Source organism: Salvelinus alpinus, chromosome 6, assembly GCF_045679555.1.
Source record: "Salvelinus alpinus chromosome 6, SLU_Salpinus.1, whole genome shotgun sequence".
In the NCBI taxonomy this organism is placed as follows: Eukaryota; Metazoa; Chordata; class Actinopteri; order Salmoniformes; family Salmonidae; genus Salvelinus; species Salvelinus alpinus.
In genome coordinates, this window is record NC_092091.1 from 13,492,245 (window position 1) to 13,516,086 (window position 23,842).

General features: G+C 41.3%; 1 protein-coding gene across 2 annotated transcripts in view; it reads left to right on the top strand.

Moving 5' to 3' along the window:
• The window catches only part of LOC139578184 (ATP-binding cassette sub-family C member 8-like), a 152,752-nt gene that overhangs the window by 95,966 nt on the left and 32,944 nt on the right, over nucleotides 1-23,842 (top strand). For both annotated transcript variants that reach the window (XM_071405476.1, XM_071405477.1), the window contains exons 17-20: nucleotides 11,918-11,950; nucleotides 18,885-18,926; nucleotides 19,241-19,339; nucleotides 23,104-23,188. In XM_071405476.1, the coding sequence (XP_071261577.1) occupies nucleotides 11,918-11,950; nucleotides 18,885-18,926; nucleotides 19,241-19,339; nucleotides 23,104-23,188 (259 nt within the window). The remainder of the gene's footprint in view (nucleotides 1-11,917; nucleotides 11,951-18,884; nucleotides 18,927-19,240; nucleotides 19,340-23,103; nucleotides 23,189-23,842) is intronic.

The following is a 23,842-nucleotide window of genomic DNA, read 5'->3' on the forward strand; positions in this document are numbered from 1 at the left end:
AAATCGAATGTTATTTGTCACGTGCTTCGTAAACAACAGGTGTAGACTAACAGTGAAATGCTTACTTACGGGCCCTTCCCAACAATACAGAGAGAAAAAATATCAATATAAAAATAATAACAAGAGGAATAAATACACAACAAGTAACGATAACTTGGCTGTATACACAGGATACCAGTACCGAGTCGATGTGCAGGGTTACGAGGTAATTTAGGTAGATACTTACTCAGTACATATAGGTACATATAGGTAGGGATAAAGTGACTAGGCAACTGGATAGATAATAAACAGTAACAGCAGGTTATGGGATGAGTCAAAAGAGTTAGTACAAAAAGGGTCAATGAAGCCTTCCGGGTAGCTTTAGGTTAACTATTTAACGAACTATTTAGCAGTCTTATAGCTTAGGGTAGAAGCTGTTCAGGATACTGTTGGTTCCAGACTTGGTGCATCGGTACCGCTTGCCATGCGGTAGCAGAGAGAACAACAGTCTATGACTTGGATGGCTGGAGTCTTTGACAATTTTTAGGGCCTTTCTCTGACACCGCCTGGTATAGAGGTCCGGATGGCAGGGAACTCGGCCCCAGTGATGTACTGGGTTGTACACACTATCCTCTGTAGCTCGTTGTGGTCGTATGCCAAACAGTTGTCATACCAAGGAGTGAACCAGCTGTAGAAGCTGTAGAACCTTTTGAGGATCTGAGGGCCCATGCCAAATCTTTTCAACCTCCTGAGGGAGAAGAGGTATTGTCATGCCCTCTTTAAGACCTTGTTGATGTGTGTGGACACCGAGGAACTCTAAGCTCTCAACCTGTTCCTGGGGGTGTGCTTGGCCCTCCAAATCAAATCAAATTGTATTTGTCACATACACATGGTTAGCAGATGTTAATGCGAGTGTAGCAAAATGCTTGTGCTTCTAGTTCCGACAATGCAGTAATAACCAACGAGTAATCTAACCTAACAATTTCACAACAGCTACCTCATACACACAAGAGTAAAGGGATGAAGAATATGTACATAAAGATATGTGAATGAGTGATGGTACAGAACGGCATAGGCAAGATGCAGTAGATGGTATCGAGTACAGTATATACATATGAGATGCGTAATGTAGGGTATGTAAACATTATATTAAGTGGCATTGTTTAAAGTGGCTAGTGATACATTTTTTACATGTATGGCAGCAGCCACTCCTTGGTCTTGCTGGCGTTGAGGGAGAGGTTGTTGTCCTGGCACCATACTGCCAAGTCTCAATGTCGTCGGTGTTCAGGCCTACTACCATTGTGTTGTCTGCAAACGTAATGATGGTGTTGGAGTTGTGCGTGGCCATGCCGTCGTGGGTGAACAGGGAGTTCAGGAGGAGACTAAGAGCACACCCCTGAGGGGCCCCCGTGTTGAGGATCAGCGTGGCATAGTTGTTGTTGCCTACCCTTACCACCGGGGGCGACCCATCAGGAAGTCCAGGATCCAGATGCAGAGGGAAGTGTTTTAATCCCAGGGTACTTAGTTTAGTGATGAGCTTGGAGGGCACAATGGTGTTGAACGCTGAGCTGTAGTCAATGAACAGCATTTAAATGTAGGTTTTCCTTTTGTTCAGGTGGGAAAGGGCAGTGTGGAGTGCAATAGCGATTGTGTCATCTGTGGATATGTTGGGGTGGTATGTGAATTGGAGTGGGTCCAGGGTGTCTGGGATGATGGTGTTGATGTGAGTCATGACCAGACTTTCAAAGCATTTCATGGCTACAGATGTGAGTGCTACGGGGCAATAGTTATTTAGACAGCTTACCTTGGCGTTCTTGGGCACAGGGACTAGGGTGGTCTGCTTGAAACATGTAGATATTACAGACTGGGTCAGGGAGAGGTTGAACATGCCAGTGAAGACACTTGCCAGCTGATCAGCGCATGCTCTGAGTACGTGTCCTGGTGATCCGTCTGGCCCCTGCAGCCTTGTGAATGTTAACCTGTTTAAAGGCCTTACTCACATCAGCTACGGAGAGCGTGATCACACTGTCGTCCGGATCAGTTGGTGCTCTCATGCATAGTTCAGTGTTGCTAACCTTGTGGAACATAGAAGGTATTTAGCACCAACTCTCTGGTACCCTTTCCTGCAGTCAAATGACCAAAGCGCCCTCTAATGGCAACATGAGTGGAATGTTATTAATATGTTTTGTAATTTAATAGAACCCATAGCGGCCATTGACGGCCTTTCTTTAAATTACTATAGCAGTCACGAACAGCCTTGTTTATCTAACAATAATATCTGTGTCAATATCGCCAAATGAAATGGCTGGTTGTTGTATTTGTGTGGCTGTTGTCATCAACCAGAAACCGGAAACAGAGTATGCTGTCATTTGACTTTTCAAATAATGTGCTGATCTATGGTGTCAAAAGCGATGCTAAAGTCTAGGAACACAAGGTAATTTACCACATTCACAAGTGCAGTCTCAGTACTATGATGGGGTCTAAAACCAGACTGGAGCATTTAGTATACATTATTTGTCTTCAAGAAAGCAGTGAGTTGCTGTGCAACAGCATTTTCCAATTTTTTTGAGAGGAATGGGAGATTCAATACAGGCCAATTCATTTTTTATATTTTTCCGGGAAAACATTTGGCTTTTTCAGGAGAGGCTTTATTGCCACATTTAGTGAGTTTTTTACACAATCGAAGGATAGGGATCTGTTTATTATGTTTAACATAGGAGGGCCAAGCACAGGAAGTAGCTCTTTCAGTAGTTTAGTTGGAATAGGTTTCAGTCGGCAGTTGGAAGGTTTAGAGGCCATGACTATTTTCGTAAATGTGTCGAGATACAGGATTAAAAAAACTTGTGTCTCCATTGATCCTAAGTCTTGGCAGTTCTTTGCAGACTCAGAACAAATTAGTTTTGTAGAAATAGGCATATTTGAAGAGGAATCCATAATTATTTTTTTATTATTAATTTTTAAGGGGTGGATCAGCTTAATATTGCGGAAAGAATGTTGCTTCCAATGTAATTGTCTGCATCATTTCCAATCCCCCATATTTATTCGGGTATATATATATATCCATACACGCATGTGTCGTGTCTTTGACTATGCCAGATTAATTGCTATGACATGCTATTCTATAAAATAATTTCTCCGTAATTAATATTACCTGATTGAACTAATCATGTAAATATTAATTAACTAGAGAGGGACAGCACGAAAGAATATTTATAGAGCTGTTATCTTCCGAATAAACTCTTAAAGATTTAGTAATATTTTACTAAATAGCAGTCACATTAATCGTCATTTTATTCAGTCTCATCTGAAAGTTGTAAGTCCTTGATTATCTGCAAGAATCCTGGCTAACAAGTTGAATCAGCAATACAAAATTGGGTTTAATTATTTATTTACTAAATACCTAACTAATCACACAGAAACACACATACACAATTAAATCATAACTTGATTACAAAGTACGTCATACAGAAAAACGTCCCTAGCGGGCGGAATAGATATGACAGCTTGTTACACAAAGGGAAGGGGCTGTCTCTTAGTGAAAGAGCGGGAGACTGGAACATAGGCGAGCTGTGCTATCGTAAATACAGTATCTGATGCATTCTAAATTACCGCCCATTTGAAAAGGAAAATGCAATACATATTTACTCTGAGCTGCGCTTCAGTAGGTTGGTGGTAGATGGAAGGCCGTATCGCCAACCCGAGTCCTCTGTCCTTTGGAGAATGTCTCTGGTTGTCACGGGATACTTTGGAGTAACGTTGTGTATAGTAGACGGGATACTCGGACTGTCCTTCCTAACCTGCGTTTAGCTGTTGCTAACTCAACGGTTAGGAGATATCACTTCTGTAGTGAATACGAGTTCAAAGTTCATACCATTCACAATCAAAGTCCATGCTGATGTTGGCTTAGTTCTGTAGCGATTATCTGAACCATTCTGACACAGGATCGTCATCCTGGTGTGCCCGGAACAGAAAGTTATATTCTTGTCAATGGCTTTATATAGTGGAGGGAGAGGGGTGTGTCTGAAAAGTTTATAAACCATGCCTCTTCACAGGGGCGGGCCACTGTGAGCAGAGGAAAACTTATGAAAGCACAGATCTCTCATTTGGAAGCTAAAATTACATTTCACCTCTTCACAAATAATGTCATATTCAAACATTTCAATTAAACAACAATTCCATGTGAATCCGATACCTCTGACGTTTAGACTTTCCACAGTAGAGTTTATGTCATTCTATCATTGATGAGAATGTGTCAGAGGGCAACCGAACTGACATAATATACCTTAAGTACCACATCATATGTTCAGTTGGTCGGATTACCAGAATATAGTTCATTTCCCCCCACTTTCTGATGTCCCCAGAATCTCTATGTTAACAAAGGGGTTTTCTTATGTCACATCAGTAGGGAAGAGAAAAAGAGGTATTTATGACTGTCATAAACCTACCCCCACTGCCAACGTCATGACACATGCATACATATACACATATATACATACACATACCTATATAGACATACATACTTTTTTAAAGAATATACCTTTATTATTATTCCCCGCAACTCTACCACCGGTCCCCCAATTGGAGTAAACTAATAAACACTTCTGCTTTTACCTTCAATTTATACATCTTACTGTTGGTTCTAGACTTGGGAGAAAAAAAAAAGAAAAAAAATTATGGAATCCATAATTTGCTTTCTAATGATCATTATCTTTTTGTCGAAGAAGTTCATGAATTCATCGCTGCTGAAGTGAAGGCCATCCTCACTTGGGGAATTCTGCTTTTTAGTTAGCTTTGCGACAGTATCAAAATCATTTTTTGATTGTTCCGTTTCTCTTCACTCAGGTTGTAAAAGTAGCCTGGTCGAGCAGCAGTGAGGGCTCTTCAATATTGCACAGTACTGTATTTCCAAGCTAGTCAGAAGACTTCCAATTTGGTGGAGTATCATTTCCGTTCCAATTTTCTGGAAGCTTGCTTCAGGGCTCGGGTACTTTCTGTATACCAGGGACCTAGTTTCTTTTGACAAATATTTTTTGGTTTTAGAGGTGCATCTTGGGTACTACACAAGGTTAAGTTTAGATCCTCGGTGAGGCAATAACAGATTTTTGTACTCCGACATCCTTAGGTAGGTGGAGGGAGTCTGGAAGGGCATCTAGGAATCTTTGGGTTGTCCGAGAATTTATAGCGCGGCTTTTGATAATCCCTGGTTGGGGTCTGAGCAGATTATTTGTTGCGATTGCAAACATAATAAAATTGTGGTACGATAGTCCAGGATTATGAGGAAAAACATTTACATCCACAATATTTATTCCATGGGACAAAACTAGATCCAGGGTATGATTATGGCAAATCGTAGATCCTGAGACATGTTGGACAAAACCCACTGAGTCGATGATGGCTGTCGAAAGTCTTTTAGAGTGGGTCTGTGGACTTCTCCATGTGAATGTTGAAGTCACCAAAAATGTGAATATTATCTGCCATGACTACGAGGTCCGATATGAATTCAGGAAACTTCGTGAGGAACGCTGTATACGGCCCAGGAGGCAGGTAAACAGTAGCTATAAAAAGTGATTGAGTAGATTGCATATATTTCATGACTAGAAGCTCAAAAGACAAAAATGTAGTCATTTGTTTTTCTTAAATTGAAATTTGCTTTCATAAAACCGGTTAAAAGTTTCTATAGGCTGAATGAGCGACACCTGTTGAGCATGCCGACAGCGTTTCTTTCCGGAAGCCATGAGAAAATTGTCCGGCTGCGGGGACTGTGCAGGGGGATTAACACTACTACCTGGATTTAATGGTGGCACAGACGCTGTATCATTTTTCCTACTCTTCAATTGCCCTAACGATTGCGTCTGAAGCCGAGCTTGGGACTCTGCTATCCCCAGCATAAGGCAATAGTTCTCCTGTAAACAGAAACTGCAATGAGAAGGCATAATGTTACTTAGCTTTTGTGGGTGGAGAAGGTATACTTTGTCTATGACACAAGTCATTTTTCCAACAATTGTTTACAGACAGATTATTTCACTTATAATTCACTGTATCACAATTCCAGTGGGTCAGAAGTTTACATACACGAAGTTGACTGTGCCTTTAAACAGCTTGGAAAATTCCAGAAAATGATGTCATGGCTTTAGAAGCTTCTGATGACATCATTTGAGTCAATTGGAGGTGTACCTGTGGATGTATTTCAAGACCTACCTTCCAACTTAGTGCCTCTTTGCTTGACATCATGGGAAAAGCAAAAGAAATCAGCCAAGACCTCAGAAAAAAAGTCTGGTTCATCCTTGGGAGCAATTTCCAAATGCCTGAAGGTACCACGTTCATATGTACAAACAATAGTACGCAAGTATTTGGAGAAAACACCATGGGACCACACAGCCGTCATACCGCTCAGGAAGGAGATGTGTTCTGTCTCCTAGAGATGAACATACTTTGGTGCAAAAAGTGCAACTCAATCCCAGAACAACAGCAAAGGACCTTGTGAAGATCCTGGAGGAAACAGGTACAAAGTATCTATATCCACAGTAAAACAAATCCTATATCGACATAACCTGAAAAGCAAGGAAGAAGCCACTGCTCTAAAACCATCATAAAAAAGCCAGACTATGGTTTGCAACTGCACATGGGGACAAAGATCGTACTATTTGGAGAAATGTCCTCTGGTCTGATGAAGCAAAAAATGGAACTGTTTGGCCATAATGACTATTGTTATGTTTGGAGGAAAAAGGGGGAGGCTTGCAAGCTGAAGAACACCATCCCAACCGTGAAGCGTGCGTGGCAACATCATGTTGTGGGGGTGCTTTGCTGCAGGAGAGACTGGTGCACTTCACAAAATAGATGGCATCATGAGGCAGGAAAATTATGTGGATATATTGAAGCAACATCTCAAGACATCAGTCAGGAAGTTAAAGCCTTGTCACAAATGGGTCTTCCAAATGGACAATGACCACAAGCATACTTCCAAAGTTGGCAAAATGGCTTAAGGACAACAAAGTCAAGGTATTGAAGTGGCCATCACAAAGCCCTGACCTCAATCCTATAGAAAATGTGTGGGCATAACTGAAAAAGCGTGTGCGAGCAAGGAGGCCTACAAACCTGACTCAGTTACACCAGCTCTGTCAAGAGGAATAGGCCAAGATTCACCCAATTTATTGTGGGAAGCTTGTGGAAGGCTACTCGAAACATTTGACCCAAGTTAAACAATTTAAAGGCAATGCTACCAAATACTAATTGAGTGTACGTAAACTTCTGACCTAATGGGAATGTGATTGAAGAAATAAAAGCTGAAATATATCATTCTCTCTACTATTATTCTGACATTTCACATTCTTAAAATAAAGTGTTAATCCTAATTGACGTAACAGGGAATTTCTACCAGGATTTAATGTCAGGAATTGTGAAAAACTGAGTTTAAATGTATTTGGCTAAGGTGTATGTAAACGTCCGACTTCAGCTGTATATATAGTCTAGTGAATGCGCGCAGGGTCAGTGCAAGATGGAGTCAGTGCATATAGTTCAGGTACCATTAATTGACTATTTTGCAGTCTGGCTATTTAGCAGTCTTATGTCTTGGGGGTAGAAAATGTCTTGGAGCCTGTCTGTCCAAGAGCCGATCATCCTGTACCGTTTGCCGGATGGTAGCAGAGTGAACAGTCTATGGCTTGGGTGGCTGGAGTCTTTGGCAAGGGGTGTCTGTAGTGATGCCTCTAGCACTGCGATGCAGTGCCTTAGAACGCTGCGCCACTCAGGAGCCCTTGCAGTACCGTGTCAGTTGGCATAACGTGATAGTAACGTGCAGTACAGTGTCAATTGGCCTTAGTGGCCCTCAGTTGCTGTCTGTGTTTTTTGTCCTGCAGTCACAACAAATACATTGATCCTCATACCTCATTCTAGTCTTAACACTTCCTCAATACACTACCTCACATAGTTTGTTTGCTTTTTTTAGACTGGGAAACGAAGGGGGGAACTGAATGCAGTCAACTGAAATGTGTCTTCCGCATTTAACCCAACCCCTCTGAACCAACCCCCCGACGCCCGGGGAGCAGTTGTTGTTGGGGGTTAACTGCCTTGCTCAGGGGACTCTGGGGACTGTGTGTGTATGTGTGTCATAGAGAACGGTAGAGGCTTCTAATGGCCAAAAGGCCGTTATACCATGGGCAGCGCCATTGAGGGCTTCCACCATGCTACCACTATTTTAAAGTAGTCAAAGTAGGCAACTGGGTGGGGATTCCTATGGGTTATAGCCTCAATATGGGTCGTAGCCTATAAATATGATCTCTATCTATCTCTATTGTGTGTGTGTGTGTGTGTGTGTGTGTGTGTGTGTGTGTGTGTGTGTGTGTGTGTGTGTGTGTGTGTGTGTGTGTGTGTGATACTGTCGGGTTCTTACATGTCAGTCTACTGGAATGTTTGGTGACAGCTGTGTTCCCTGGCTGTGTCCCCTCGACAGGCAGCCATTTTAAATCCCTGGTGTGAAAACACAGAGTGTAGAAGATGCCCCTAGAGTCAGATGGTTTCCTATCCTCCTAATGGTTAAGGTTAGGAATTAAGGCTGGGTAATCTGATACTGGATTTTCAGCTCTCACTTCTCTGGCTGTGAACTCACTTCATCAGAAACACTGACCAGGCAAAAACCCGGGAAAAAATCCAACCAGGAAGTGGGAAATTGTAGGTTTTCAAGTCTTTGCCTATCCAAGATAGTGTAAATTTGGTCCGATTGCACTTCCTAAGGCTTCCACTAGATGTCACCAGTCTTTAGAACCTTTTTTCAGAATTCTACTATGAAAGGGGAGCGAATAAGAGCTGTTTGACTAAGGGGTCTGGCAGAATGCCATAAGCTAAGTCACGCGCGCGACTGTGAGAGCGAGCTGCGTTCCCTTTAATTTCTAAAGACAAAGGAATTGTCCGGTTGGAACATTATTGAAGATTTATGATAAATTCTTGCTTGTTTTTGAAGAAACACGCCTGAAACAATGAACAAAGACTGTTGACATCTAGTGGAAGCCATATGAATTGCAATCTGGGAGCTGGAATTACATCGAGCCCATAGCTTTCTATTATAAGAGCCTGGGAGCTCAAAATGTTTTTATTACCGGTTGATTTTTCGCCTGCCATATCAATTGTGTTATAGTCTCATACATTATTTTAACATTTCTACAAACGTCAAAGTGTTTTCTATCCAATGCTACCAATTATATGCATATCCTGGCTTCTGGGCCTGAGTAACAGGCAGTTTACTTTGGGCACGTCAGTCAGGCGGGAATGGAGAAAAATAGACCCTATCCCTAAGAAGACTAACTATTTAAACTGGGACAACCATTTCAGTAATGGGTGCAATAAATCAAACTAACTGATTAGATTAGTATAGAAAATATATGCTATTTATCTTTGTGTAGCATAAGATTAATTAATCAATGTACATGCAAAACCTCTGATATTAAAGGTCCTGAAAAGTCATTCTGAAAAGTACTTTTTGACCTATATGGCACATGGCACATAAGAGGGCGGTTTACAGAGATAGGTGGGATGGACTGAGAGTAGCCTGGAGGTGAGTTTTAAAGCTCATCTTCTACAATAGTTATGACTGAAAACACAATGTATGATTATAAGTACTATCTATCCAGATGTAATGTATATCAAAATATCAAATTACTTTATTCTTGCTATGTAACTACTGTAAAATGTGTGTAGAATGTACATGTAACAAGAAAAAAAGAAAAAAGAAAACAAAGTGTATATTTGTCCTCCCAAGAGGGGTGGTGGTGGATGGGCAAAAAAAACTAAATACATTTTCTTCTCATGGCTAACGACCAGGAAGTTTGAAAAGACAGGCTGAGTGGGCGGGGAGCTTATATTCATGATCTCGCCTTGACTGACAGCTCTTTGAAAAGCCTATGTAGAGCAACTTGAATGCAGTGAGCAGTGTTGCAGTAAAATCAACTCAATCAAATGTGGTGATACTCAAACAACATTTAAAGTGTATCAATGATATAAAAATATATATTATAGTCCCCTATTTGGCATATGTGATATGGTTCACAGCAGTACTAACGGATATGTTGACTTAACTGGGTGGGAGTTTTGTTCCATGCTGGCTGAAGACCTAGCTATCCTGTAACTAGCTAACCAGACACAGATGAAGACCTAGCTATCCTGTAACTAGCTAACACCAGACACAGATGAAGACCTAGCTATCCTGTAACTAGCTAACCAGACACAGATGAAGACCTAGCTATCCTGTAACTAGCTAACCAGACACAGATGAAGACCTAGCTATCCTGTAACTAGCTAACACCAGACACAGATGAAGACCTAGCTATCCTGTAACTAGCTAACCAGACACAGATGAAGACCTAGCTATCCTGTAACTAGCTAACCAGACACAGATGAAGACCTAGCTATCCTGTAACTAGCTAACACCAGACACAGATGAAGACCTAGCTATCCTGTAACTAGCTAACCAGACACAGATGAAGACCTAGCTATCCTGTAACTAGCTAACCAGACACAGATGAAGACCTAGCTATCCTGTAACTAGCTAACCAGACACAGATGAAGACCTAGCTATCCTGTAACTAGCTAACCAGACACAGATGAAGACCTAGCTATCCTGTAACTAGCTAACACCAGACACAGATGAAGACCTAGCTATCCTGTAACTAGCTAACCAGACACAGATGAAGACCTAGCTATCCTGTAACTAGCTAACCAGACACAGATGAAGACCTAGCTATCCTGTAACTAGCTAACCAGACACAGATGAAGACCTAGCTATCCTGTAACTAGCTAACCAGACACAGATGAAGACCTAGCTATCCTGTAACTAGCTAACCAGACACAGATGAAGACCTAGCTATCCTGTAACTAGCTAACCAGACACAGATGAAAGGGGAAACATATAAGTATCTTGGCCATAGACGAATAGGATAAACTTGTAATTATATTTGCTGACACTCTACAGTTACATTTTGGCACGAGTAGAGTAGCTATCTAGCTATATAAACCACACCACTCTGCAAACTCACTTTCTCAGATGTTGGTTACAAGGCGGTACTTATTTAAATTAGGTAAGAGAATATCATGTTACCATTGGTGTATTAAAATGAGAGTTAAGGTGATGTGACCTTGTCCTCTTAACAATGTTTAACATGGTGGAGGGAACCAGTAACTTTATGATCAAACTTTATCAATGTAGAAGCAACAGTCATTTGGCATACTTTGGCCATCATACATTCATCTGGTTTCCTTCAAATATACTCACATTTCATGAAAAACATGATTTTGACTGTTCATGACCTTTAAAAACAATGGCAAAAAATCCACCTGTAGTACAGCATGCTGGGAAATATAATGGTGGCTGTGGTTTTGATGGGAATGTTTTACTCTCCACAGTGTAAAACAATAACTCTGGTTATTAACACCAACACTGGGGGCTCTTTTACATCACTGAATGTTAATTTCACTCTTCACTGAGTTTAGGATGGGTACTCAAACAGCTGTCTACTGGCCTGGGGAAGTTCAAACTGAACCAGGAGTACTCAAACAGCTGTCTACTGGCCTGGGGAAGTTCAAACTGAACCAGGAGTACTCAAACAGCTGTCTACTGGCCTGGGGAAGTTCAAACTGAACCAGGAGTACTCAAACGGCTGTCTACTGGCCTGGGGAAGTTCAAACTGAACCAGGAGTACGCAAACAGCTCTCTACTGGCCTGGGGAAGTTCAAACTGAACCAGGAGTAAAACAAATGTCACAGTGAATTGGAGACTATGGGTAACAGAGGTCGGGTCAAAGATTAAAATTAAATTGTTTTATAAATTGGGCATTTAGTACTTCTGTAACTGCAAGAGTTCATAGTTTGAGATATATTGTCATTAATAATATTCTACCTTTTGACATTGAAATGACCTTTGTATTTTCTCCTCCCTTTCTATTGTCTGCAGTTTGCCCAGCCTGGACTCAGAGGAAAATGACAGGTATGTGAATGTGTTGAATCACAGGAACATTTCCATAGTTCTAGGTGTAATCCAGGTCGACGCAATATGACCAGGAGTCACTGATAAACAGCACATCAACATCAGAGTTACGTTTAGAAGGCATTTCCCAGTAGGCCATACACTGTGTTTATTTCTCTGGCAACACTCTCTCTCTCTCATACACACACACACACACACACACACACACACACACACACACACACACACACACACACACACACACACACACACACACACACACACACACACACACACACACACACACACACACACACACACACACACACACACACACACACACACACACACACACACACACACACACACACATACAGCAGGATACGTTTGAATATGCAATGCATCCCCGTCACAACAGCTCAACTTTCCATCCATCAATGATATCACTCACAGCATGACCCACACACACACACATGTGCACACACACACACGTGCACACACAGAAAGGACACACACGGCTGGTGTCCCTGTCCTGTCATTGGATAATCCCTCTGTCCTGCTCTGCTACTTTCTCTAATAAAACACTCAACTCTGTACTATGCTAAGCTGTTTGTGTATGTGCATGCGTGCGAGCATGCTTGTGTGTGTACCTGCTGGCAGAATCCAGGAAACATCAGTAATCCCTCAGCAGGCCAGGGCTACCAGAGTAATTAATAAATACATGTGTTTCACCCAGACTGAAGAACAGAAAGGATAATGCTGCACACTGCTACTCAACGTTTCCACCCTTAAGTCTTCATCAGGCATCCATATCCCAGGTGGGGGTGGAAGGTCTTATATATAGGGGCAGTACTCAGTGACATCACTTCCTGGGAGGTAAAAATATATAACATTAGGTTCACAATATCAACACACAATGTATAAAAATACTGTGCATTCGGAAAGTATTCAGAACCCTTGACTTTTTCCACATTTTGTTACATTAGAGCCTTATTCTAAAATGTATTAAATCATTTTTATTCCTCATCCATCTACACACAATACCCCATAATGACAAAGCGAAAACAGGTTTTTAGACATTTTTGCAAATGTATTAAAATTATAAAACAAAGACCTTATTTACATAAGTATTGAGACCCTTTGCTATGAGACTCGAAATTGAGCTCAGGTGCATCCTGTTTCCATTGATCATCCTTGAGCTGTTTCCACAACTTGATTGGAATCCACCTGTGGTAAATTCAATTGATTAGACATGATTTGGAAAGGCACACACCTGTCTATATAAGATCCCACAGTTGACGGTGCCTGTTAGAGCAAAAACTAAGCCATGAGGTTGAAGAAACTATCCGTAGAGCTCCGAGACAGGATTGTGTCGAGGCACAGATCTGGGGAAGGGTACCAAAACATTTCTGCAGTGTTGATGGTCCCCAAGCACACAGTGGCCTCCATTATTCTTAAATGGCAGAAGTTTGGAACCACCAAGACTGTTCCTAGAGCTGGCTGCCCTGCCAAAATGAGCAATTGGGGGAGAAGAGCCTTGGTCAGAGAGGTGACCAAGAACCTGTCAGTCTGACAAAGCTCCAGAGCTCCTCTGTGGAGATGGGAGAACCTTCCAGAAGGACAACCATCTCTGCAGCACTCCACCAATCAGGCCTTTATGGTAGAGTGGTGTGACGGAAGCCACTCCTCAGTAAAAGGCACAAGATAGCCCGCTTTGAGTGTGCCAAAAAGGCACCTAAAGGACTCTCAGACAATGAGAAACAAGATTCTCTGGTCTGATGAAACCAAGAGTGAACTCTTTGGCCTGAATGTCAAGCGTCCCATCTGGAGGAAACCTAGAACCATCCCTATGATGAAGCATGGTGGTGGCAGCATCATGCTGTGGGGATGTTTTTCAGCGGCAGGGACTGGGGAGACTAGTCAGGATCGAGGGAAAAATGAACAGAGCAAAGTACAGAGAGATCCTTGATGAAAACCTGCTCCAGAGCGCTCAGGACCTCAGAATGTGGGTGAACGTTCTACTTCCAACAGGACAGTGACCCTAAGCACAGAGCCAAGACATCGCAGGAGTGGCTTCGGGACAAGTCTCTGAATGTCCTTGAGTGGCCGAGCCAGAGCCCGGACTTGAACCCAATCGAACATTTCTGGAGAAACCTGAAAATAGCTGTGCAGCAACACTCCCCATCTAACCTGACAGAGCTTGAGAGGGTCTACATAGAAGAATGGGGGAAACGCCACAAATACAAGTGTGCCAAGCTTGTAGTGTCATACCCAAGAAGACTCAAGGCTGTAATCGCTGCCAAAAGTGCTACAACAAAGTACTGAGTAAAGCGTCTGAATAATTATGTAAATGTATATTTTTCCATTTTTTTTTTTTTATACATTTGCAAAAAAAAATAAAAACCTTGTTTTTGCTTTGCCATTATGGAGTATTGTTGTGGATTGATGAGGATTTTTTTTTTTTTAATCCATTTTAGAAAAAGGCTAACGTAATAAAATGTGGAAAAAGTCAAGGGGTTTGAATACTTTCTGAATACACTGTATATGACCATACACAAGTAATGTGATCAATATTTACAGTAATATATAAAAACACTCAATATTCAATTAGGATTAAAAAAAACAATAGTTTGGACATTTTGGAACTCTAAAAACAGTTTTAAGTCGAACTCCTCGTTAAGGCCAAGAGGAGACAATGTGTTGAGCCTGTGGAGCCAGAAAGATTCACGTTGAAGAAGTTTCCTCTCAGTGTCCCCTCCCTCCCCTGTGTGACATCTTGACCATTTCTATTCCAAATGAACAGCAACCGGGGTTTTTTGTCTCACCTGTCTGTATATTGCTGCGGTGCTCACTGATCCAGATCTTAAGGCATCTATGGGTTTTCCCAATGTAAGACAGACCACAGGGACATTTCAACATGTAAACAACATTGGTGGACATGAAGGTAATCAGGCCTTTGATTTGAAACCTTTGTCCTGTCCGGGGGTGGGTAAATTAGTCACATTTATACTTGAAGCTGTATTGTGCACATTGGCCACATTTGTAATTACCATCCAGAACCTTGTCCAAGAAAGTTTCCTATTTCTCAGGTGGATAATCAGAGTTGAGCACAATGTCTCTCACGTTTGGGGTTCTTTTAAAGACCATACATGGGGGATATTTAAAGATACGTTTTAATCGTGGGTCAGTATCAATAATGTACCAGTGCTTCCTGATAATGTCCTTAAATGCCTTCCCCAATGGTGCATATTGGGTGAAGCATGATGGGACACGTTCTGCTTTTTCTTTTACTTTTGGTTTAAGGCTTTCTTACCCTTCAAAACGATCATTGGCATGTTTTACCCAATTGTCTTTGTACCCTTTTTCATTCAACTTTTGTGTGAGGTCTGTCTCTGGTAAGAAGCATCAGAGCGGCATATTCTTCTGATGCGGCTGAATGGACTTACAGGGAGAGTTTTGATAAGTGGACATGGATGAAGCTGTCACCTCTAAGGAGGGTGTTCCTGTCTGTAGGTTTCCTATAGAGATCTGTAGAGAGGGAGGTTTTGTCCTTAATAAGCATCACATCAAGACCACCAAGGTTATAGCTGCTAACCTGTGGTTGCTCTGTTGCATCCCAGATGACCGTTAGTGTAGTAACCTCTTAGATATTTTAGGGGATGTGGTTGTGTATGAGGTAATGTCAGAAATATAATTAGTGTACACTTGATGGGCAGCAGTGCATAGTAGTTCAAAAGAGAAATGAGTGTGTATCTGTACTTCTTCCCTTTGAGGCAGTGCTATACAGTATACAGCCTGTAAACCATACCTTTAGACTCTCTACCACTTCTTATAATTACTATTTTGTGCAGGGACTGGGAGACTAAATCAATAATGAAGTTGTATCATTCCGATCAGTTATCATCATCATGTCTTTGACATGACCTCAGCACAAGCTCCACTTATGGTGTTATTAGGTAAATGTTCCCTCACTGCTACACCTTACTCCCAACTTCAGGTCCGAATCCTTCAGGTCCGAAGTGAAATTGTTATTTAAGTGGACATTAGGATTCTCCCCTTAATCTCCAGGGACCACTCCACCTAATCCACTGTTTAAGCACTCACAGCAAATTATTCAGTGTTAAATGTCATGTCATGTTAACACTGTCATGTTGATTTAACACTGGACCGGTGTCTATACGGGTTCACACTTTCCACTGTTAAATTAACACTGTGCCTAGTGCTGACGTTGTTACATTTTGTCAGTTTAAGGAAATGAACACTTTATACTGTTTTGTAGGAACACCTCATAGTGTTTTTAACCATTACGCAAAGAGGTCCGTATCACTTGACAAGGTCACTCACGTTGGATAAGACATTACATTAACAAGTCTTGTACTGACCAATGTTCTTATATACACTTTTACAAAGACTTCAGGACTAGCAGCAGACATGCTCAAACTTGAATTAACATAACCACTTAAACTGGTACAACACTTCTACTCACGGGAGGCCAAAACGAAGTAGTTAAAAACCACGCCCCTACCTAAGCCATGCCTCCAATATAATTTCCTTGTGTGCCTGGGCTTTTTGAGTGAATTGTAGAGTTACCACCAGTGATGTTACTTTTGATACCGGAACTCCGAGGTATGCGTCAAAATCGCTAAGCATTGTACTTCAAAGCAGTGTGCCAATGCATGTATCACTTTGGTGTTTCTTCAAACAACCACCTGATTGGTTTTGTATTGGTTTGGTAGAAGACAAAAATGCTACGCTGCGCACATGCTACGGGGTGTGGGACGTCATCTATAATAATTTGCTTTTGACCAGCAGGTGCCACTAGTGTACACTGTGTTCAAAGCCTCGAGTAATGGACCTATTTTCGACACAATTGGCTGGAAAACCTCAACGCTTCAGTAAGCTTAATTTCCCCCTCACTAGTTACCACCCATGACTATATTTGTGAGATAGAGACATAGTTGTTGAAACCCCTGGTTTACAGGCCACATTATGCTGGCTTGCAAAGTGATGTGTAATAGCTATTGGAATCCAGCCAGCATAAGGCTGTCAAACAGATGGAATGAATGGTAGGAAAGTTGATAAGAAGACTAACTATTTAAACTGGGACAACCATTTCAGTAACGGGTGCAATAAATCAAACTAACTGATTAGATTAGTTTAGAAAATATATGCTATTTATCTTTGTGTAGCATAAGATTAATCAATCAATCAATTAATCAATTAGTTTAGTAAAATATATGTTATTTATCTTTGTGTAACATAGTATTAATCAATCAATCAATGAACAATCCTAAAAATATCTACCTGCAGTAGAGCATGCTGGGAAATCTGATAATGACGGGCATGGTTTTGATGGGAACGTTTTTACTCTCCACAGAGTAAAACTGACACAATCACACTCAATACTGGTTATCAACACCAACACTGGGGTTATTTTAACACTAATGAGTTAATTTAACACTTACAGAGTTAAGGTAACTCCTAAATCAACACAATAAATGTTACACTGAAAAATTAACACTAGGTAACACTGGCCAATTTCCTGTGGTGGAGCACAGCCTGTCTAGGACATGTCTGTGGTGTTCGGTATAATTAGATAAGCATCCCATGCAGGGCCTATCAACAACACAGCAAAATATTCTAGCTCCTCCTACCCTACGCCCCTTCTCCTCCTCTCCCTTCTATCAAGGACAGGCTGAGCTCCTGTCATCCATTCTCCTCTATCTTTTAATTATTACGCTAATACCTCACACCTACAAATTTGTCACAACCTACACTATGGGCGCATTTGAGTGGTAAGGTGAAAGCCACCGACTCTAGACGAAAGTCTGGAATGAAGTCAGGGGAGGTGCATCTGTGACAGACAAAAGTTGGACAGTCACCAGATTTCCAGCCAACTTTTTTATGCGAGTAAAGCATGTTGGATAAAAAAACGGAATTATAGGCCTGATGGAAACAGAACATTTTTCCGTGAACTTTCCAAATGTCGACAAATCAAAATACGCTAGACAAGTTGGGATCTTTTTGTGTTGGTAAAATCAATTATGCAGGAATTTATGCGATTTTTTAAATATTGACATGAATATTGTATGGAAACCTAGCTATGATGTGGTTTTGCAACATGGCAGTGTTGCCATTGTTGGTAAAAGTCGTTCTTTATAATGTCAGAATAACACATCTCCAATCCCCATATTATACACTAACTATCAGAAAATACATGTACATTGCACAATCAATTGGTGAGAGAGAGTTCCTGTATACAGTACATGAATTGCAGCAAAGTTGGTTACCGTTTTAGTCACATCTTTGGTCACGTTCACGCGCTTCAAACAAAAACACTCTAATGATTGGTTGGCTATAGAGCCTCCCACAATGTAGGCGATGGCTGCAGGATGAAGTTAGTGAAAAGCAACTGCAGAAACTTAAAGTCGACTGCAGTCAAAAACTTCATGACTATTGAACACATGACTTATGTAAAAAAGTTCATGCAGTCGACCAGTAGACGTAAGTCGGACAGTTTTTGTCCCCATAATGCAACACTTTGAAAGCTAACGATGGTAACTTGACAAAAGTGAGCCGCTCGAAAGCGCCCAATATGTCACAAATACACAACATAATATGTCACAACTGCACCAAGACACAATAACAGAGTACATACATCAACAGCAAATCCAGGCATCGTGTATTCAGCTTTTCTCAACAACTCCTCTATACTCAGAGTGCGTCAGAGCACCCAGTTGATGAGTCTGCAAACAACAGGAAGTAATACAAGTTTTTATTTATTTATAGACACACTTAGATCTAATGATAGACGTTCTGCTACTGCTCATGTAGGGCAACATGACAGCCCTGTTTTGGTTTGTGATGCTGACTGTAGACATTGCTTGGGCTAACAATGTGTGCGTGTGTGTTTGTGTGTGTGTGTGCGTGCATGCGTGCGCATTTTCCATTGCAGCCCCACATCAGACAAAGATGCTGCTGGTGATGGAGATATCCAGTAAGCACACACAACATGACTCCTCTCACCAGATGGTCACTATGGAGATGCTGTATATCACTGTTATCACAATATAAAAGAATACAGCCAGTATCTAGTCAATACAGTGAAGTAATTGCCTGCAAGATAATACCTTGCTATTCCATTGTTATTGAACAACACCGAAAGCAATCCAAAACCACTTTACCTCGCTCATTGCAGACCTTGTAACAAAGTATAAAATAAATATGTGGCAACAGCTACTTTGGATGACAGTAGTGCTGTATCCCTAGACAGGCAGTGGTCAGTTGTTGTCACTGTGTTTATCTTGGCAGGAAGAGAGGCTCTGTGGCCTACGCTTCCCAGAAGCCCTGGCTGCTCAATGCGACGCTAGTGGAGAACATCACCTTCGAAATGCCCATGATCAAACCCAGGTGAGACTTGATTATAAATGACTTGTAAACCATTAGAACAAAAGTGAAACATGGTATCTACACTGTAACAAATGTATGTAAAGTTACAGCAAAATTCTTAACTACTGGAATTCTATAGTACAGTACAGTAAAGAGTGATGCATTATGGATCCCCAAAGCCCAAGGGTTACTTGACCTCTGATTCAGGCCATTCTGAATCTCTGTTTGCCTCATTTGTCATTGAGAACTGTATCTGCCCTCGCACCCAGCCACAAACCCCCACCCGTGGCAGGACACCATATGTTTCCACTGCCACTGGATGGGCACTGTGACACATGCTTTAAAAAAAATCCTAATGACAAATGGTTTCCCAGAAGAGCAGGAAGCCTGTGTTTATGGTCCTATCTCCTCTCTCTGGGCTTAATGGGCTAGCTGCAGAAAATATTATCTCATGGAACCCTGATTTTTCTCTGTTGGTGTGGAGACGCATAAAAGAGTAGTGTTTACCTTCTCACACTGGTTACTTTTCTCTCCCTCTCTTCCACTCACTCTCTCCTCTCTCTCAATTCAATTTAAGGGCTTTATTGGCATGGGAAACATATGTTAACATTGCCAAAGCAAATGAACTAGATAATAAACAAAAGTGAAATAAACAATAAAAATTAACAGTAAACATTACACTCACAAAAGTTCTCTCTCTTCGTCTCTGAGAACAGTGGTTGAGCAAGCGCTCTTTTTCTCTCCCTCCCCCTCTCTCTGTTTCTCAGAGCACAGGAGCTGATCGTGGACACAAGAAATATGGAATTAACTTTGATGTTTTTTCAGAGGAGATCTTAGTCGTGCAATTTTACATCTAACTAAGATGTTGCAGTATTTCTCAATGAGAAAATGTGCATGAAAACAAGTAATCTCTCATTGAATGACAACAAAGACTTTATTGAAGAATAAAGTCTTAGGACACGTCGGCTCCCGAACTTCGGCTGGCCTTCAGAAAATAAATGGTGTGCCCGAACAGCCGAAAAAACCCTTACTGAAGTCCAAAACTGACAAAAACTTCACAAAATGTCTTCATAATATATGCTGGAACTCTTCCGAACTGTTTCGGCTGGGAAGCATGTGGGTTAATAACCCCCCCAGGGTCAAACAATCTGTAGTCTGCCCAATATGCTGAGGGCTGCGGGCTCCGACAGAGATCATTGCGGCGCAGTCTGCATTTATCATGCTGCAGATGGTCAGACAGACAACTTTGGGATAAAAATATTTGTATGAATTAGCCTACACTCTTAAAAATAAAGGTGCAAGCTGGAACAGAATAAGGTTCTCGAGAGCGATGCCATAGGGGAACTATTTTAGGGTCTCCGAAGAACCACAAATGGGAGGGTTCTTTGACGAACCCTACAAACATCCAAAACCAGAAGTGTTTTGGCCCTCCAGGAACAGAATTGAATAGCCATGTTGTAGGGTTTCCCAGGGTTTCCCAGGGTTACCAGTACCATCCATAAAGTGAATATGTTGTCAATAAAATGTATTTAAAAAATACATTTTTCGTAAAACCTTCTTTTGAAGGCCTAGTTTAACCCTAATACAGTGGCCATATCAGGCCTACAAGTCACATTATAATGACTTGCAAAAGGATGTGACATTCCTATTGGAATCCAGCCAGAGTGGGGATAGCCCACATTTGGGACTTTTAGTCACCTGCATTCAGAAAGACTGCCAGGGTTGGGAAGACTAAGATATGACAATACCTTAAACATCTAAACTGGAACAAACATTTCAGTAACGGGTGAAATAAGTAACAGATTAGAATAGTTTAGAAAAATCTATGTTATATATATTTTAATAGCATAAGATTAATTAATCAATCAATGTGCATGCAAAAACATAGATATTGAAACATACAATTCTACAAATCAACCTGCAATAGAGCATTCTGGGAATTATGATAAAGATGGACGTGGTTATAGTTCAACTCTGGTTATTAACACCAACACTGGGGTTGTTTTACATCACTGAGTGTTAATTTAACTCTTTACAGTACCTTAGAAATGTTACACTGAAAAATAAACCCTAGTTAATACTGGCCAATTTGATGTGTGCTATGAAATGGACACATCTGCAGCCTTCCATACATTTCAATAACCTTTTAGAATTCTGTAAAACAGTAGATGCCACATCAAGAACCCCACACATAAAGGGAAACTTTATCGACCTCCCCGTCAGATGAACTCGTTGATACCATTTTTGTCTTTGTGTTCAGTATAAAGGAAATTAGAGGTAGTTTCGCGAGCCAATGCTAACTAGCATTAGCATAATGACTGGAAGTCTATGGGAATCTGCTTGCATGCTGACGCGAAACTACCTCTAACTTCCTTCATAGAGATTCGTGGCATATCATATGTTTAAAAAATGTGTAACCTGTTGTACGTTTTCCAAATTCATAACATATCATTTGAATTGTAAATTGTAAGATATCATACGAAATGGGTGATGGACATCAACAAAATAATACATACCATACGAAACGTAACATATCATGCTAAATGGAGTGTCCTGGATTTACATACAGAATAATACGAAATGCTCTGAGATCAGGTTGGTTTTTACTTACTGGCAGCCAGTTACCTATAAGTTACTGTAAAAAAAAGTTAAAGTATGTAATCGTAAAAGCACTTGTTTACAGTAATGTACTGTTAAACCAACGTTTCTTTGTTATTTAAGGTAACATACTGTACCTTTTTTACAGTAACTTACAGGTAACTGTCTGCCAGCAAGTTACTGTAAAAACAAGTTACGGTTTTTACAGTGTAAGCTATATGCATGGGCAGAGAAGCACGGGGAAGTTTAATAGGCCTATCTTTCCAAGGAAATTAACTTCTTAAATATCATGAGGCTATAGTTTACAACTAGTAAGTAGTAAATAGGCCTATTGATCACCCGTATTTCTCTTCATCTGAAAATCGTCCCGCTCCTGAAAGTAGGCTATCCACGCAAGACGTAGGTCAAGCGAAAGTCCAACTGTGCTCTCTTCAAACTACCTCTAGTTTATTGGCTGATATAGCACAGTAATACCGATGGCCTAATATAATGTAATCTCTGGTAATTTAAACTATTTCTTCTTAGGTTATTTTGTGCATTTGGTATTGCCCATAGGGCGCAAAATTGCTGGGACCATTGCTGGCAAACCAGCTGCGTCAAATACGACAAAATAACATTGCGGGACTGCGGTTGGGGACCAGTTTTTGCGGAAGCGGGTGGGTGTCGGACAGAAAGTCAGCGGGAGCAGGCAGGTGAGGTATGAAAAGCTGGGGGTGCGAGTGGGAGGGAGATGACGAAATCAGTATTCTACTCTAGGCCTTCCTTCCTAGGCTGTCTGTTTTATTCTCTCCTTCAGGCTTTTCTTGTTCTCTGGCCTCTCATTCCCTCACTAGCCCCTCTCTCTTTCCCTCTTTTCTTCATCTCGCAGAAATAAAAAAACCCAGGCCTGATTCATCCCAACATACAATTCATTTCTTCTTAGAGTTTCAGCCTGAATACAAACTGAGAATAAATACTGTTGTTGACTGGGTTGCTGCACAATCACTGTTGGTATCCATAGTTAGCATACATCTGAATGACCATGAATTGAATTGCCACTAAAGCATACTTCAAAATAAGTGGAGGTGGTGTCTACTAGTCCTCATACAGTATCAGCTTTCACCCAGCCAAGTAACCTTATTGACATTGCAGGGTCTTTGTTTTAATGTCACAGTTGTCATCTGATTACCTGTTTCGGTGTTGCCCAGGTACCATGCTGTCATTGAGGCGTGTTCCCTGCAGCCGGATATCGACATCCTGCCACAGGGAGACCAGACGGAGATTGGAGAGAGGGTCAGTGACCAGCACTGTCTCTGTTTCTGTTTCTGCCACTGTTTCTGTCACTCAGGACCACCCGTGCCTGTCTCTCTTCACTCTCAGTAACTAACTGACAGTCAGGACTGCATGGTAATACTATTTAGGTATAACCTTTATGTATTCAGGTTTGTCCCGTTGAGACAGAATCTCTGTTACTAGTGATGCCTGTCACCACCTGTCTCGTGTTGATGTTTATATGTACCACCATCATCAGAGGCTACCCAGTACACTGTCATGTTTCATTTGGTCAGGCATCATGTTGTTATGTGATCAGGTCTAGGTTGTGTTCTCTCCATATCTATTTTATTATTGTGAGTTTGGTGCAACAAATGTTATGCATGTGACAAAGGTGTGTGTGTGTGTCTTAGTAATGTTGCGGAGTGTATTTCTGTAATGTCGGTGTGTGTGTAATCTCTCATGTACAGACTATGTAAACATACGCAATAATTTTTTTCTGGGTTAACCGAATTGAGTGTGTGTGTTATTTGAAGCATATGCGTTTGTGTGAGTCTACATGCGCTGTTGTCTCCTGATGTCCACGATCAGCTCCTTCGTTTTGTTGACATTGAGGGAGGGGTAATTTTCCTTGCACCACTCTACCAGGCCCCTGTAAGCAGGAGATCCTAAGTG